General features: G+C 42.5%; 1 protein-coding gene across 1 annotated transcript in view; it reads right to left on the minus strand.

The window, feature by feature from the left end:
* AP3M1 (adaptor related protein complex 3 subunit mu 1) overlaps positions 1–12,611 on the minus strand; it is a 37,706-nt gene that overhangs the window by 12,583 nt on the left and 12,512 nt on the right. Inside the window, exons 2-3 of the mRNA XM_075000011.1 lie at positions 1,620–1,723; positions 78–352 (exon numbers count right to left, since the gene is read on the minus strand). Of these exons, the coding sequence (XP_074856112.1) occupies positions 78–350 (273 nt within the window). The 5' untranslated portion in view covers positions 351–352; positions 1,620–1,723. The remainder of the gene's footprint in view (positions 1–77; positions 353–1,619; positions 1,724–12,611) is intronic.

Here is a 12,611-nt window from a genome sequence, read left to right on the forward strand (position 1 = left end):
ACCTTTATTTTCTCTAAACTTGTGTAAGACACATATTTGGCCCAGTTGAACATTCAAAGAATTTATCAGCAACAGACCTGGAATGTATCTGCTACCCGGTGCAGGAATTCAATGACAAAGAGCGGTGGCACTTCTGTCTGTATGACAGACACAAAGAAGATTTTTTCCCGGTAGATGCTGATGAGGTAGTGGTGGGGCGTTGAGATAACAGGAGGCACATTCTCAACATCGACTGCTTTCTCCTGAGCTTCAAAGAAATAATCACACACAGATTGGCTCACAACGCTCTTCCAGTGCTTCTCCAAGAATATATCACCAGAACAGTTTATAAGAAACAGACTGTGGATCATTTCTGTTGGAGACACATTTATACACATTACACAGATGGAAGCAATTTGAAAATGGACATTAACTTCTCCTCCCACTTTCTCTTCATTCAGGTGCTGGCTTTGTATGAAAATGCACCATGAATTTTTTTAACGAGCTGCCACACCAGCTATTTTTCTTTATTGCAGAATTTGCTGTAATTCCTTTACTTACTAAAAGGAAGTACGCACAAGGACAGTAAGCTGTGACTGTAGTAAGTACTCAGGATTTTTTTTTTAAATTGAAGGCATAGTTAAGCAAGTTTGATGTATTAAAAGCTATTCAGTGTGTTCTGCAGTACAACCGTCAACTGGTAAAAACAATTCAGTTTAACATTCACCCTCCAGAAAGTCAAAACCAGGATCACAGAAATGTAATACTGCAAAGATCCTTGGATAGGTCATTTAGTCCATCCCCCACACTGAGACAGTACTAAATATAAGCTAGACTATCCCTAACAGGTGTTTGTCTAATCTGTTCTTAAAAATGTCTGATGACAGATTCCACAACCTTCCTGGGTAATTTATTCCTGTGCTTACCATCCCTGATAGGAGAGTTCTTCTAATGTCTAAACTAAATGCCCCCTGCTTGCAAATAAAGCCCATTGCCTCTTGTCCTTGTGGTTAACAAGACCAATTTATCTCCCTTCTCTTTTTATCTAACTTTTATGTAGTTCAAGGCTGTTATGTGACTCATCAGTCATATTTTCTCCAGACTAAACAAACATTTTCTCCCAGTACTTCTTGGTACCTCAGGTTTTCTAGAGCTTTAATAATTTTTGTGGCTCTCCAATTTGTCCATTTCTTTTCCAAATTGTGGTGCTCGGAACTCGACATTATAGGCCAGTTGATGCCTTATCAGTGCTAAACAGGGGAAATAATTGCTTCTTTAATGAACACAACTCAGCCACAAAGTAATATTTACACAGGCCTGAAACAACCAGGTTTAATGACTCAGGCCCAAGAAGTTTCCCTCTTTCCCTATCTTCCCTTCCTTTTACCTCCCTCAGCTTACCCAATGCTTGAGACTCGTCAGAGTACTTGGAAGAGTGTTGCAGACACTTTGTTGTTCTCAAAACTCAAGCATCTGCTCACACTGTTGAGTTTCCCATTCACTTGCAACACACTAACATGGCTAAACAGATTCACCATCAAGCTGGTGAGAAAGGATATATAGCTGTTTTCCAAGGTAGAAGCTAGAATAATCCAAAAAACCCCACAAACACTTGAACATGGTTAAGAGTGCATGCATACCGTGGTTTCTTTAGAGTTACTATTATGCCAGAAGAGCTGTCTTCTCAAACTCCCCCCAAAAAACAAGACAAAGTTGTGGCATGTATAGTCAAGCACTCCTGAACCTGAAATAGAGTTGAAGAGATGTATTAAAACAACCACTATATTTTATTTTAGAGAGTGAGACCAAAAACAACTTAATTCAGGTGACTACAGTTAATCAATCAATTACAGGTTGAATCTCTCTAATCCAGAATGCTCTCATTTGGCAACATCTGAATTTGGCATGATTTTAGTTAGCCAGATGACTACTTATTGTGGGTGTCACCAAGTTTCCTGCAGCCCCATAAAGTTTGTTTACAGCCACCAGTCCTGGGTGTCTCAATGTTCTGTGCTGTTATTTAGCCATAATTTTCCCCTAAATGTCTTGTAAGACCCCGGAAAGCAGTGAAAGTGTTGGTAATGCACAATAGTGACCTCCCATGGCCTGGCAAATTCTCTCGTCCAGCACCAGTCAGGTCCTGAGGGTGCTGGACAAGAGAGGTTCAACCTGTAGTTGTAAATGTGAAATGTTGATTAGAGAAGTTTATCTGCTCAAAATATTTTGTTTAATAAAAATAAACACACAAAGACTAAATAGTCTATATTCCAAGTTAGCGTCATAATACTTCATGACTAATTATGAGCAGAAAGTTAATTACCTAAATAAAATATCATGCATAATTTTCTCATAGTAAAAATCTACTTTAAGCAACATATAGCCCAGTATCTTCATATTCTTAAATAAATAGTTCTAGCATTCCCTGCTAAATAGCAAAAAGATGTACCAGATCTAGTCTAAAGGTTCATTAATTGTAAATCAACATATTTTAATGGTTTATATCAGCCAGTAAAAAGACACTCTTTATTACAAAGAATAAACCCAACATTTATGAATGGAAAAGATTTAAAAATCAATCTATCTGTAGTGAGTCAGTATGGCCTCCTGCAGACCAGGAGGCAGGGGAGGCTATGCAGAGGCCCTGGTGGGCGGGGCCGGAGTCAGGAGACCAGAGGCCCACCCCTCAGAGGGCGGGGCCAAGGGCTAGAAGAGCCAAAGGCAGGACCCAGGACCCATTTGGGCCTGGGCCTCCGGGCAGGGAGGACGTGCCTGCACGAGCTCCTCGGAACCAAAGGAAGAGGGCCTGCGGCCGCCCGGCCAGGCCAGAGGAGCAGGCCCCCAGAGGCTCCAAGCAATCCCGGGTCCACATGCCCCAAGGAGACTACCCGGACTTCCCAGACCTACCAGGACCTTCCCGCCAGCGGAGACCCCCCGCCTTGGAAGAGGCCCGGGGAACGACGCTCACGAACCAATGGCAGTGTGTTGCAGTCTGGATCCCCACTGCCGGGGTGGCGTGTGAGCGACCCCCAGGGCCCCGGGCTGGGTCGCAGCGGAGTGGGAGGGCCTGCGACCCCCTACCCCCCCCACTCCTTGACAGGGCCAGCCTGTGCTGGGCCTGCACTTAAACCCTTGGGTTGTTGCCCCGCCCCAAACTGAGGGCTGGGCCTGCACTTAAACCCTTGGGTTGCTGCCCCACCCCAAAATGAGGGCTGAGCTTTGTGGTTAAACCTTGTGTTGCTGCCCCGCCCCAAACTGAGGGCTGGGCCCAGAACTGTGCTAGTACTTGGGGACTGCTGCCCTGCCCTGGACTGAGGGCTGGGCCCAGAACTGTGCTATTACCTGTGAACTGCTGCCCTGCCCTGGACTGAGGGCTAGGCCCAGAACTATACTACTCTTGTGAACTGCGGCCCTGCCCTAGGTTGAGGGCTGGGGCCTGTAGGGTGTTGTAGCGGTGAGCCGCTGACCACCCGAACTGAGTACGGGCTGGTGCTCTAACCCCCTTTTGCTACCGCCCGCCCTAGGCCAAGGGGCTGAGCATTTCTGGACTTGTTACACTATCGTGGAAATTAAACACTATTGCAAGTCTCCATTGAACATATCTCAGGCTAAAATTAATCCAGCATGTAGTTTGTTACTGAAATAGCAATGTAATTTTTAAAAATTGGGTAATTTTTAAGAGTTAAGTGTTCTTAAACACAGCAACCGGGACAACTTTTAGGCCAACTTACCTTCACTTTAGCATACCTTGCATATTCAACCTCTGAGTCTCACACAGTGGTCACACAAGCATACAAATCTAATCAGTCAGTGTACACCTTGTTCCCCACCACCACACATGAAAGTAATCAGCAATAAAATCTTAGAATAGTTCTTGCACACATTTTAATATGGACACAATAGCCTGTTGGTTACCAAAGACAATCCCCAATTCACAGCATATATAAACAAAGCTGCAGAAGGAGAGTTTTAATATATATCTGTGTAGCCAGATCCAGTGTGAGACTTCATTCTATACGGGCCTGCTTCAAAGCCCAGCGTAGTTTGTAAAGAGATTCCCATTGACTGCAAAAGGGCTTTGGAGCCGAATGCTGGATCATCTTTAATCACTAGACATTGTCTTGCTGTTAAAGCCCATAGATTCCATGGATCAGCATGAGCTACATTTTTTTTTTTTTTTAAATGAACACACATCATCACTCATCCCTGAAATGCTGAGCTGTTAAACACCGATTTGTAAAATTCTGATCCGAGTAAGTTGCCCTGGATCATCCCTCAAATTGATTGTATTACTGCAATAACAGCAGATATAATAAACCCTGCTTATGACCTTGCAAATGCTCAAGAGAAATGTGTTTCTTTTGTTCATAAATACCAGTTGTTTGACCATTTTTGTAAACTTCTAAAATTAAATTTCTATGATTTTCCAAAATAGCTTCACCATTTCAATCCCAGTTCTAGAATTCCCTTCAAAAAGGCATTTTCTCTCATGTTACTCCCCAATTTAGTGCTAGCAAGAGGTACATAAGCAGTCAAAACCTTGCATCTGTGCGCCACACCCCTAGATTTGGCAGAACCAACCTGTCAATAAAATGCCAGTTCAGACTCCGATCCAATCTTAGACATCTCTGTTGCTACTGTCATCAAGAGACACATAGTGGTAATGTGCATACTTCTCTACAGAAAACTCAATTAAGGGAATTTATTTCACATAGTGCTTTGCATAGATAGCATTTTGATTCTCAAAAGTTTAAAATATTTTAGCAAATCATGTGCTTCCTTCATTAAATATGTAAAACCTGGATCATTATTTTACTGTAAAATTTTGCTAAATAAAACAGCAAACAACAGTCTCTAGCATAAGAATCTTCAGGTGACCATGATGGTATATGATCACCATTTAGCTACTGAGTCCTCACCATTAGATACTGATCTGTCCTGAATCAGAGCTCAGATTTCGCAAGAAAAGGAAGCAAGAACAGGCACACTGTACTTGAGAAAGTACTTCATACTGAAACATCAGTGAAGCCACTAAAAAGCAGGACTGAATTATCCCTTTAACCCACAGGACAAGTAAATGACAGCAGTAGTCACAGTGCAACATATTTTTAGAACCGGGACATTCAGAGGGTAAAGTTCCTGGATCCACGCCTAGAAATTACACATATACCACCCAACCAATGCATCTTTACTCAAGGATAACCTTCCAAAAGAGCACTTTGTTCCCAAACACACCCTCTTAACACTTCACATATTGCACTTTTCTGCTACCTTCTTTCACTGCTATGGACAAGTATTTCACAATCAGATTGCACACACCTCTGGTTTCAGACCTTTAGGAAGGAACAGACTGTGGATGTTCATGAATGATTAACTCATGACCATAGGCCATGACAAGTCATTCATGCTTATTTTAATAAACTTGCAGCCTTCAATACTGTCAGCTGAGGGACTGTTCACCCAAATGTAGGGGATGATACAAAGGGTTGGGGAAGCAGCCTTTCAGCAGGTTATTTACTCTCCACTCCAAGAGGCTGCAAAGATAACCTGCTCATTTTAGTCAACATCTCTGCAATGTGGGAGTCCACAAGGTTCTTTCTCGTCACCCTAACCTGTGAACACCTCTCGTGTCCCCCCACCCCCGTCTCCCAAATCTGAAGTGGTTTTGTCCAAAGCGTCTTCAATATGCTGACACTAATTGTCTTTCTCCCCTTTTCTTCAAATGCAGATTCTACTGTTTCACCCTTTCCTTACTGCTGGGTGGCATTAAAAATCTGGAGGAAAGTCTCAGAAAATTCACTGGGCAGAAATGATGCCTACTGGTAAGGGACTAACATAAGCAACCACTCATGGTGCCTACCTCTCCTTTGCTAGTATTACCTGGCCCTACATTTATTGTGATGCCTTGTGGCCTTCCAGAAAGTTGAGCTCAGCTGCACCCAACACAGGAAACCAAGAGTTAAATGTACAGAGTGCTATCCAACAACGCCAGCTTAGCTCCGCACTCTACAGACTCGTGGGATTCCCCTGGCTGAAACCTTCCCATGACAGGTACACAAGGATGACTAAAAACGTGCTGGTTCATCCAGTGTTCCAGAGGTGAGAACAAACACCACCCAGCTGCACTGACAGGAGTTACTACTGAATGGTGGGATTGGTTGGAACAGGTTGGCAGAGCTTTTGCAGAGATGAGGAAAGATGAACAAGTGCCTCAGGGGAACAAGTGTGCCTCATTTCAATGACATGTTCTGTGTCAGCAGCAGGGTACAGGAAACTTCTGAGGGATCGTCAGCTGTCTGGTGGCAAACACAACGTTCCCTAGGGTTCAGCGACAGGAAGCTCGGGACTCTTCAGGAGAAAGGTGAAGGTGGCAAACACGGATGCAGTTTCGCAGAGCGTGGTCAGGTGGCACAGCTCCTGTAGGCAATACCTAATCTAAACCCAAGTTTTACCTTAGCAAAGAAGTGGTGTTCCATTTTACCCTGCAGTGGTCTGTTCCTAAAGTGTTTTGTGCTGTTCCCGAGACGAGAGTGCTCAGGGCGTGTTACTGAAACATCGGGGTTTATTACGTAAAGTGGGAAAAGCTGAAGTTGTATTATGAGTGTGGAGCGTGTACTTCCTGGGTTGTGATAATTTGAATAATGTTGAATTTGATGTTTGGGAAGCACAGCAACCTTAATTGGGTTACAAAATTTGGGTGTGGGATTTGATTTCCTTGTTTAAAAATCTCTACATCCCCATGTTCCACAGCCCACTTAATCCACCTTCCACAGACTCTGCTCCGTTCAGCGATTATCTGAGCCACAGAAATCACTGGCTGCAATTCAGCCCCTTCACTTCCCCACAGCATCTCCATGCCTGCCCAGCAGTGTGACCCTCCCTTCCCAGCCCTCTTCCTGAAGCCCTTCTCCCTTCCCCACAGCTCTTCCAAGCTGCTCTGACCTGCCCTCCCCCTTTCAAAACAGTAGCAGGAAAGGAAAAGCTGAGCCTAGAGTCCCTTCCCTAGCTGTGGAGTCAGCATGGGAAAGGAATTCAGTTCATTTTGGGCTCCTCTTGATTAAGGTCTCTCTCCTTTACTGTGGTTGAGCAGCAAGTTGGAGAGAGAGTGTAACTGTAGGACAGTGGGGAGCACGCAGATGATTCAATGGAAAAGGAAGGTGCCCCCCCCAGTGGTTTTGTTCTGAGGTCCCCAACACCAACAGTCCCTTTGAAGAAGGTCCCTTAGGGGTTACAGAGAAGTCACATTTTTGGAAACTCATTTTTTCCAAAGTTTCAGTCAGTCAGTGACTTGGGTTTTCAAAACAGTGTTTGGATGATCCCTTACACTTGAACAAGTGGTGGGGTCTAAAGATCTGCTGGCCCCTCAGGGCACAACCCTCAGCCATGAAGCATAGCAAAGGTGTGGAGTTCCCATGTGCTCCTTGTACTGCTCCAGCCCCTTCCACATCTCTCTTCACTGCTCTAAGGTCTCCTTCTCTTCCCTGCTCTTATGCCTCTCTCAGTTCCCTCAAGCTGCACTGGAAGAGTTCAGAATCTGGCACTGTTATGAATAAGGCCCTACCCAATTCACAGTCCCTTTTGGTCAATTTCTCCATCATAGGATTTTAAAATATAATCAGTTTTATGATTTCAGCTATTTAAACCTGAAATTTCATGGTGTTGTAAGTGTAGGAGTCCAGACCCTAAAAAGGAGTTATTGGGGGCTGGGGGAGCTGCTGATCACAGGAGGGTGGTGGGGGCAGGTTATTCTGTCAGTCAACAGTGATGTGGTAGTGCATGGAAAGAGTCCTCGGAGGCACTTTGTACAAAAAGCCTTTGATTTTCCCCCTTCTAGGCTGAGACAGAGTATGGGAGAGACAGGCACCAAGGTGCAGGTAGACCTGGAACAAACAGCAAGGAAGAGATAGCCCTAGTGGTGAGCAAATCCATGACAGAGCCTTAACTGGTGGGGAGTGTTATTTTGTGCTGCTCATATTTATTCTGTCTTACAGATGAGTTTTTTAAATTATACACTGCAGGGTGGCTGGTCCTGCCAAAGCACAGGCAGGGTAAAGTTCCTTTTTGAAGCCTGGCATACTCTAACTCTATGGCACAAACAGCCCTGTTTGTTATTCTGACTCCTAGTTTTTTACTCCAATACCACACACTAATTCTAGTTACCTCATCTTCAACCTCCTCTGAGAGCATAAAGGACACAGCAAACCCATCCCCGGTTCCTTTGAATGCCCAAGGCAGTAAATTGGAACCTGACTGTGTTCCTCTGTGGTCTTTTTCCTTGTTGTTGGCTGTGTTACTTAGTCAATAGACTTGTTAAATGTTGTAGCTAGTGTAACTGTTATGGTTTCACTTAGCTTTTTGGCACTAACATAAGATGAAATAAGAGCACGGAACAGAGTTAAAAGCACAACTTGAGGGACATGACCTGAACCCATCCATGTGCAAAGGGGTCATTCCTCTGACATTCAAGATGGAGGCTTTTGCTGTTTGAAGGAGGACCATAGTTCCTAAGTGTATCATTCACAAGTCCATCTAAATGCAAAAACTCAGGAGAGACAGTCCACACAGATACTTTTTCCTTAGGTTCTTTAGACTCCTGGAAAGAGACTGATTCTGGGTTCTGGGTTCTGGTTTAGGGGAATTCTGTTCTGGTTTAGGGGAATTCTGGTTTCTGTGTTCTGGTTTCAGTGCAAGCCACCCCAGTTTCAGTGCAAGGTAGGTGCCCTCTTCAAAAAGGAGCAAGGGCTCTTTTGATGAAAAGTTCTGCAAATCAACATAAAAGGCTATAACTCCTACACAAATCCTTCAGCCTCCTATTATGGTGCCTGCATTAGATATTTTCTTGTCCAAAGGCTGGATCCAAAATTCCTCCACCAAAAAAAGAAAACAAAAACAAGAAGAGGGAGGGACATGGGAAAGAACCTCCTACTGGACTTGAATATGTTAATTCTCACAATGTTCCTTGTTTGGTTGGGTTTTTTTTTCTGATTTGGTTAAAGGCCCCTTTCCCATGTGGTCTGCAACCATGGCTATATTGGCCTTCATGGCCACAATGTGAAGGACAAGTTCCACCTGAACATATCTCTCTGCAAGTCACTGGTTGCAAATCCTCATGAATCACTATCCTCATCAAGTTCAGCAAACAGAGGAATAGCAAGTCTCAAAATGACAGAGAAAAATGCCAGTTAATCAGGAGAATTTTGATCTTCCACACCCAGTGAAATCCTTTCAAGGGGTGCACTAGAGTCATCTGATGATTTAAAAACCTTTCGGGAATTACTGAAGTGCATGGAGGGTAGGGGGAGGAAACTGGACAAAACCTCTGGATGTTCCATTGGAGATAGGGCAGAAAAGAAAAATCTCATCAGCAGTCTGATATTCCACAACCAACATCCTACAGCAGCGTTGCTCTGCCTATTAGTGAACAGATTATTAAGCCAGCAAAAAGTTTCTTTTGATGATTTTGCCTTCATTTCAGCTACTTCAAAATATGCCGACCATAGATACCTAGTATTGTCAAATGGCGAGATACTTTTATACTTCATCTTCATCTTCACTGGTATAGTGCCACTACTGAAATTAAAAAGTTAAGGAACTCAACTCCCAAGGAGAAAGAATTCAAAAGAATTGATCTCTGTAAGAAGAAAAACTATTATGCAGTTGCTTAGCATGCCAGGACCTGCGTTTCCTCTATTTTTTAACATCCATGGACAGAATAAATTTTACGTGCACCAAGACATGTGCAGATGTGCACCTCCAATACAAACACATGCTGCCGGCTGTGAGTACTCTGCTAACCGACTTGGCAGTCCCTGAATTATCCTGGGCAGCCACCCAAGCGCTCCGCTTATAGGGAACACTGGTTAGGACAGCAATCTATCAAATCATGCTACTTAACTAAGGATTATCTGCAAAATGATAGATTGTCAGATTAATGACAAATTACTTCCAATTTAAGACAAGTGTAGAAGAAATTAGTTATCTCAAGAAAACATGTTGCAAAGAAAGGGCCAGTCTAGCAAGCAGAAGGCAGGCCTTGAAAATAATGGGCTCACAACGCCAACAGAAAAGGAGAGTGGAAGATGCCTGGTTTAAAAAAATAGTAGTGTCTTTAAAAAAAGCCTGTAACCAACAGCAGTGTTTACAACTGGCTTTAAATATACAAAGACTCAGTCTAAAAGGAAACAGCTGGAACCTTCCCACCCTATATACCAGTGCTATCTTACAAATAAAACTCACGTGAACCCCAGTGCAATGAAAAAGTGTAGTGAAAAAACCTTGGGAAAGAGAAGAAGTTGTTCATCTAATCTAGATAAAATGGGAAATGAGGTTTAACTGTCTCAAATTTATGTTTAGCTGAAATCAGTGACTGACAATTACATCATTGGTTTGTTGAAGGACTTGAAATTATGCTCTGGAAGAGTTTGTGGTTAATACCTACTTCACCAAGGATTAGATTAAGTACCCATGGCTTTCACACCATTTAAGTATCTTGATCAAATGCTTATCAAAACCATTTGTTACTGGTTGGATGGAGTAAAATGTTCATTTAGGCATGGTTAGAACAACTGCAAGAATGCCATTTGGACTTTGGATTTGATAAAGAAAAGTATGGCTAAATTAGTGTTGGGATAATAAGCTTGGAGTTATTTTACATAGGGTAAGTCAATACATGAAGAGGATCCACTGACCACTAAAAATCTCTTCAAGATGCATTACATGCTGCTTATTCTGGTGTCCATTGAAGGGCTGTGATACAAACACTCATTATGGTTATCTGTACCAATTTCCCTGAGAGAAGCAGCAGCAAGCATGCATGATTTACCATTCTGTGGTCAAAATCTATTTAGCACAGAGACTGAGGAGTCTCCTCATTAAGAGGCTCGAGATCCACTTTCAGGTAATTGGACCAAGGCTGACAAGGGTTGCACATTGAACCACTACACGGCTAACTGGCTTCAGTGTGTGCACGGGAAAGAGGCAGGGACAGAAAATGACAACTACAATCAAAAGCAGCCATAAGGAAAGTGATTCTTCTTCTTCCACCCTGGAGTTATGGATCAATTTAAAGCTGAATCTGATTCCATCCTGATCTATACATTTCATTAGATCTCTCTTGAATTCAGTAGCAGAAAGAACATTCCTCACACTAGACAAATACCTGATTTAAAAAAAAAAATCTGATCCTCCACTGCTGTACTTAGCCTTCAACAAAAACAAGGCTCTGTCACATTTATGCCATGTGGCTTTTAGTAAGTATGTTCATAACTTCATTTGCCAAATTGTGTCTCAGGCCACTTTCAGCTAGAATCAAGTCTAGCTTGCAAACCAAGATGCCACATTATTAAATGTGCTGATTCTGGATCCAATTCTAACCCCTGTGGAATGGTGAATGGTGGGAAACATACATGCATGAATTCAGTTTGCTTCTCTGATTGCATCAGACTCTAGTTGATGCATCCAAGATGGACTGGGAAGTACATAGATAGCCATTTAGCCTCATCAACGTAGGTCTCACCTAGATGACAATTTTACATGAATGTGCTAGAATTGGCAAGCTAATCTCACTGCTCTTGGAAATACTTTTATCTATATTTAAGGATTATTTAAGTTCTCACAGACAGTTTCATAGGGGCCTATTATAATAAACAGGCAGGAAAGTCTGATACACTTTATTTTTTAAAACCAGGACGCCATAAACTGAGAATGGAGTATTCAGACATGCATCAGGCAGCTCTTCTCTTGCTGGGAGTCTAGTGGCTGTACGAAACAGGAAAATGCTCGTTATCCCATGAGTGGGAATTAAAAAAAAAAGTCTTCTAAATTCAATTTCCATGAAATCAGAGAGTTCCCATACAAACTTATTCATATCAATTCAAAAAAAAGAACAGGGAGGTGTCCAATACTTTGTTCAAGCAGGAAAAAGTCCAGGATCTCTGGCAGCTGCCTGCATTATTAATTGGTCACAGCATCAAACTGATGCTTTCCCTTTTTTCATTCAATCCAAGAGTATTTTGGGGGAAAAAAAGGCAAGAGAAAGCTTAACTTGTATTGGTTGCTCCTCTTACCAGTTTTGGTTCTTATTGTTACTGCTAGTATCAAACCACCAATTTCTCATGTCCTTTATGCATTGGAAGGGTGATATTTAAAAATAAATAAATAAAAATCACATTTTAATTCTTTATACCAAAACTCAGCCTCATTGCATGTCAAGGCTAGGATAACATCCATGTGTCTGTCCTTAGTAAGAACAGTGCTCTTCAGAACAGGAAGATAGTCACTATAATTATATATAATAATACACACACACACACTTCTCTCTTTATGGATGAGATCTTCCAAGGATTTTACTCCACACTGGTGTTCTAGTCAGGTATTTTAGATTACTTATATATACACACACACAGCACACTAGGTTATCTATTACTTCAGTCAAAGTCACTTAGCTGCTGTATCAGCATTCCATCTTCAAACAGGGGGAAGTTCAGTTCTTAACCTTCAGTCAGTGACTAGACCGAGATGGATTATTCATATTATTTTCTCCTTTGAGAAATGCTGGTACAACATGGGATATAAATATAGTGATTTATGGGTCCTCCCTTTTGATTCTTTGCCAATGTCCAGTTAATCTGATGTCA

The sequence above is a fragment of the Carettochelys insculpta genome, chromosome 7 (genome assembly GCF_033958435.1).
Source record: "Carettochelys insculpta isolate YL-2023 chromosome 7, ASM3395843v1, whole genome shotgun sequence".
NCBI lineage: Eukaryota > Metazoa > Chordata > Testudines > Carettochelyidae > Carettochelys > Carettochelys insculpta.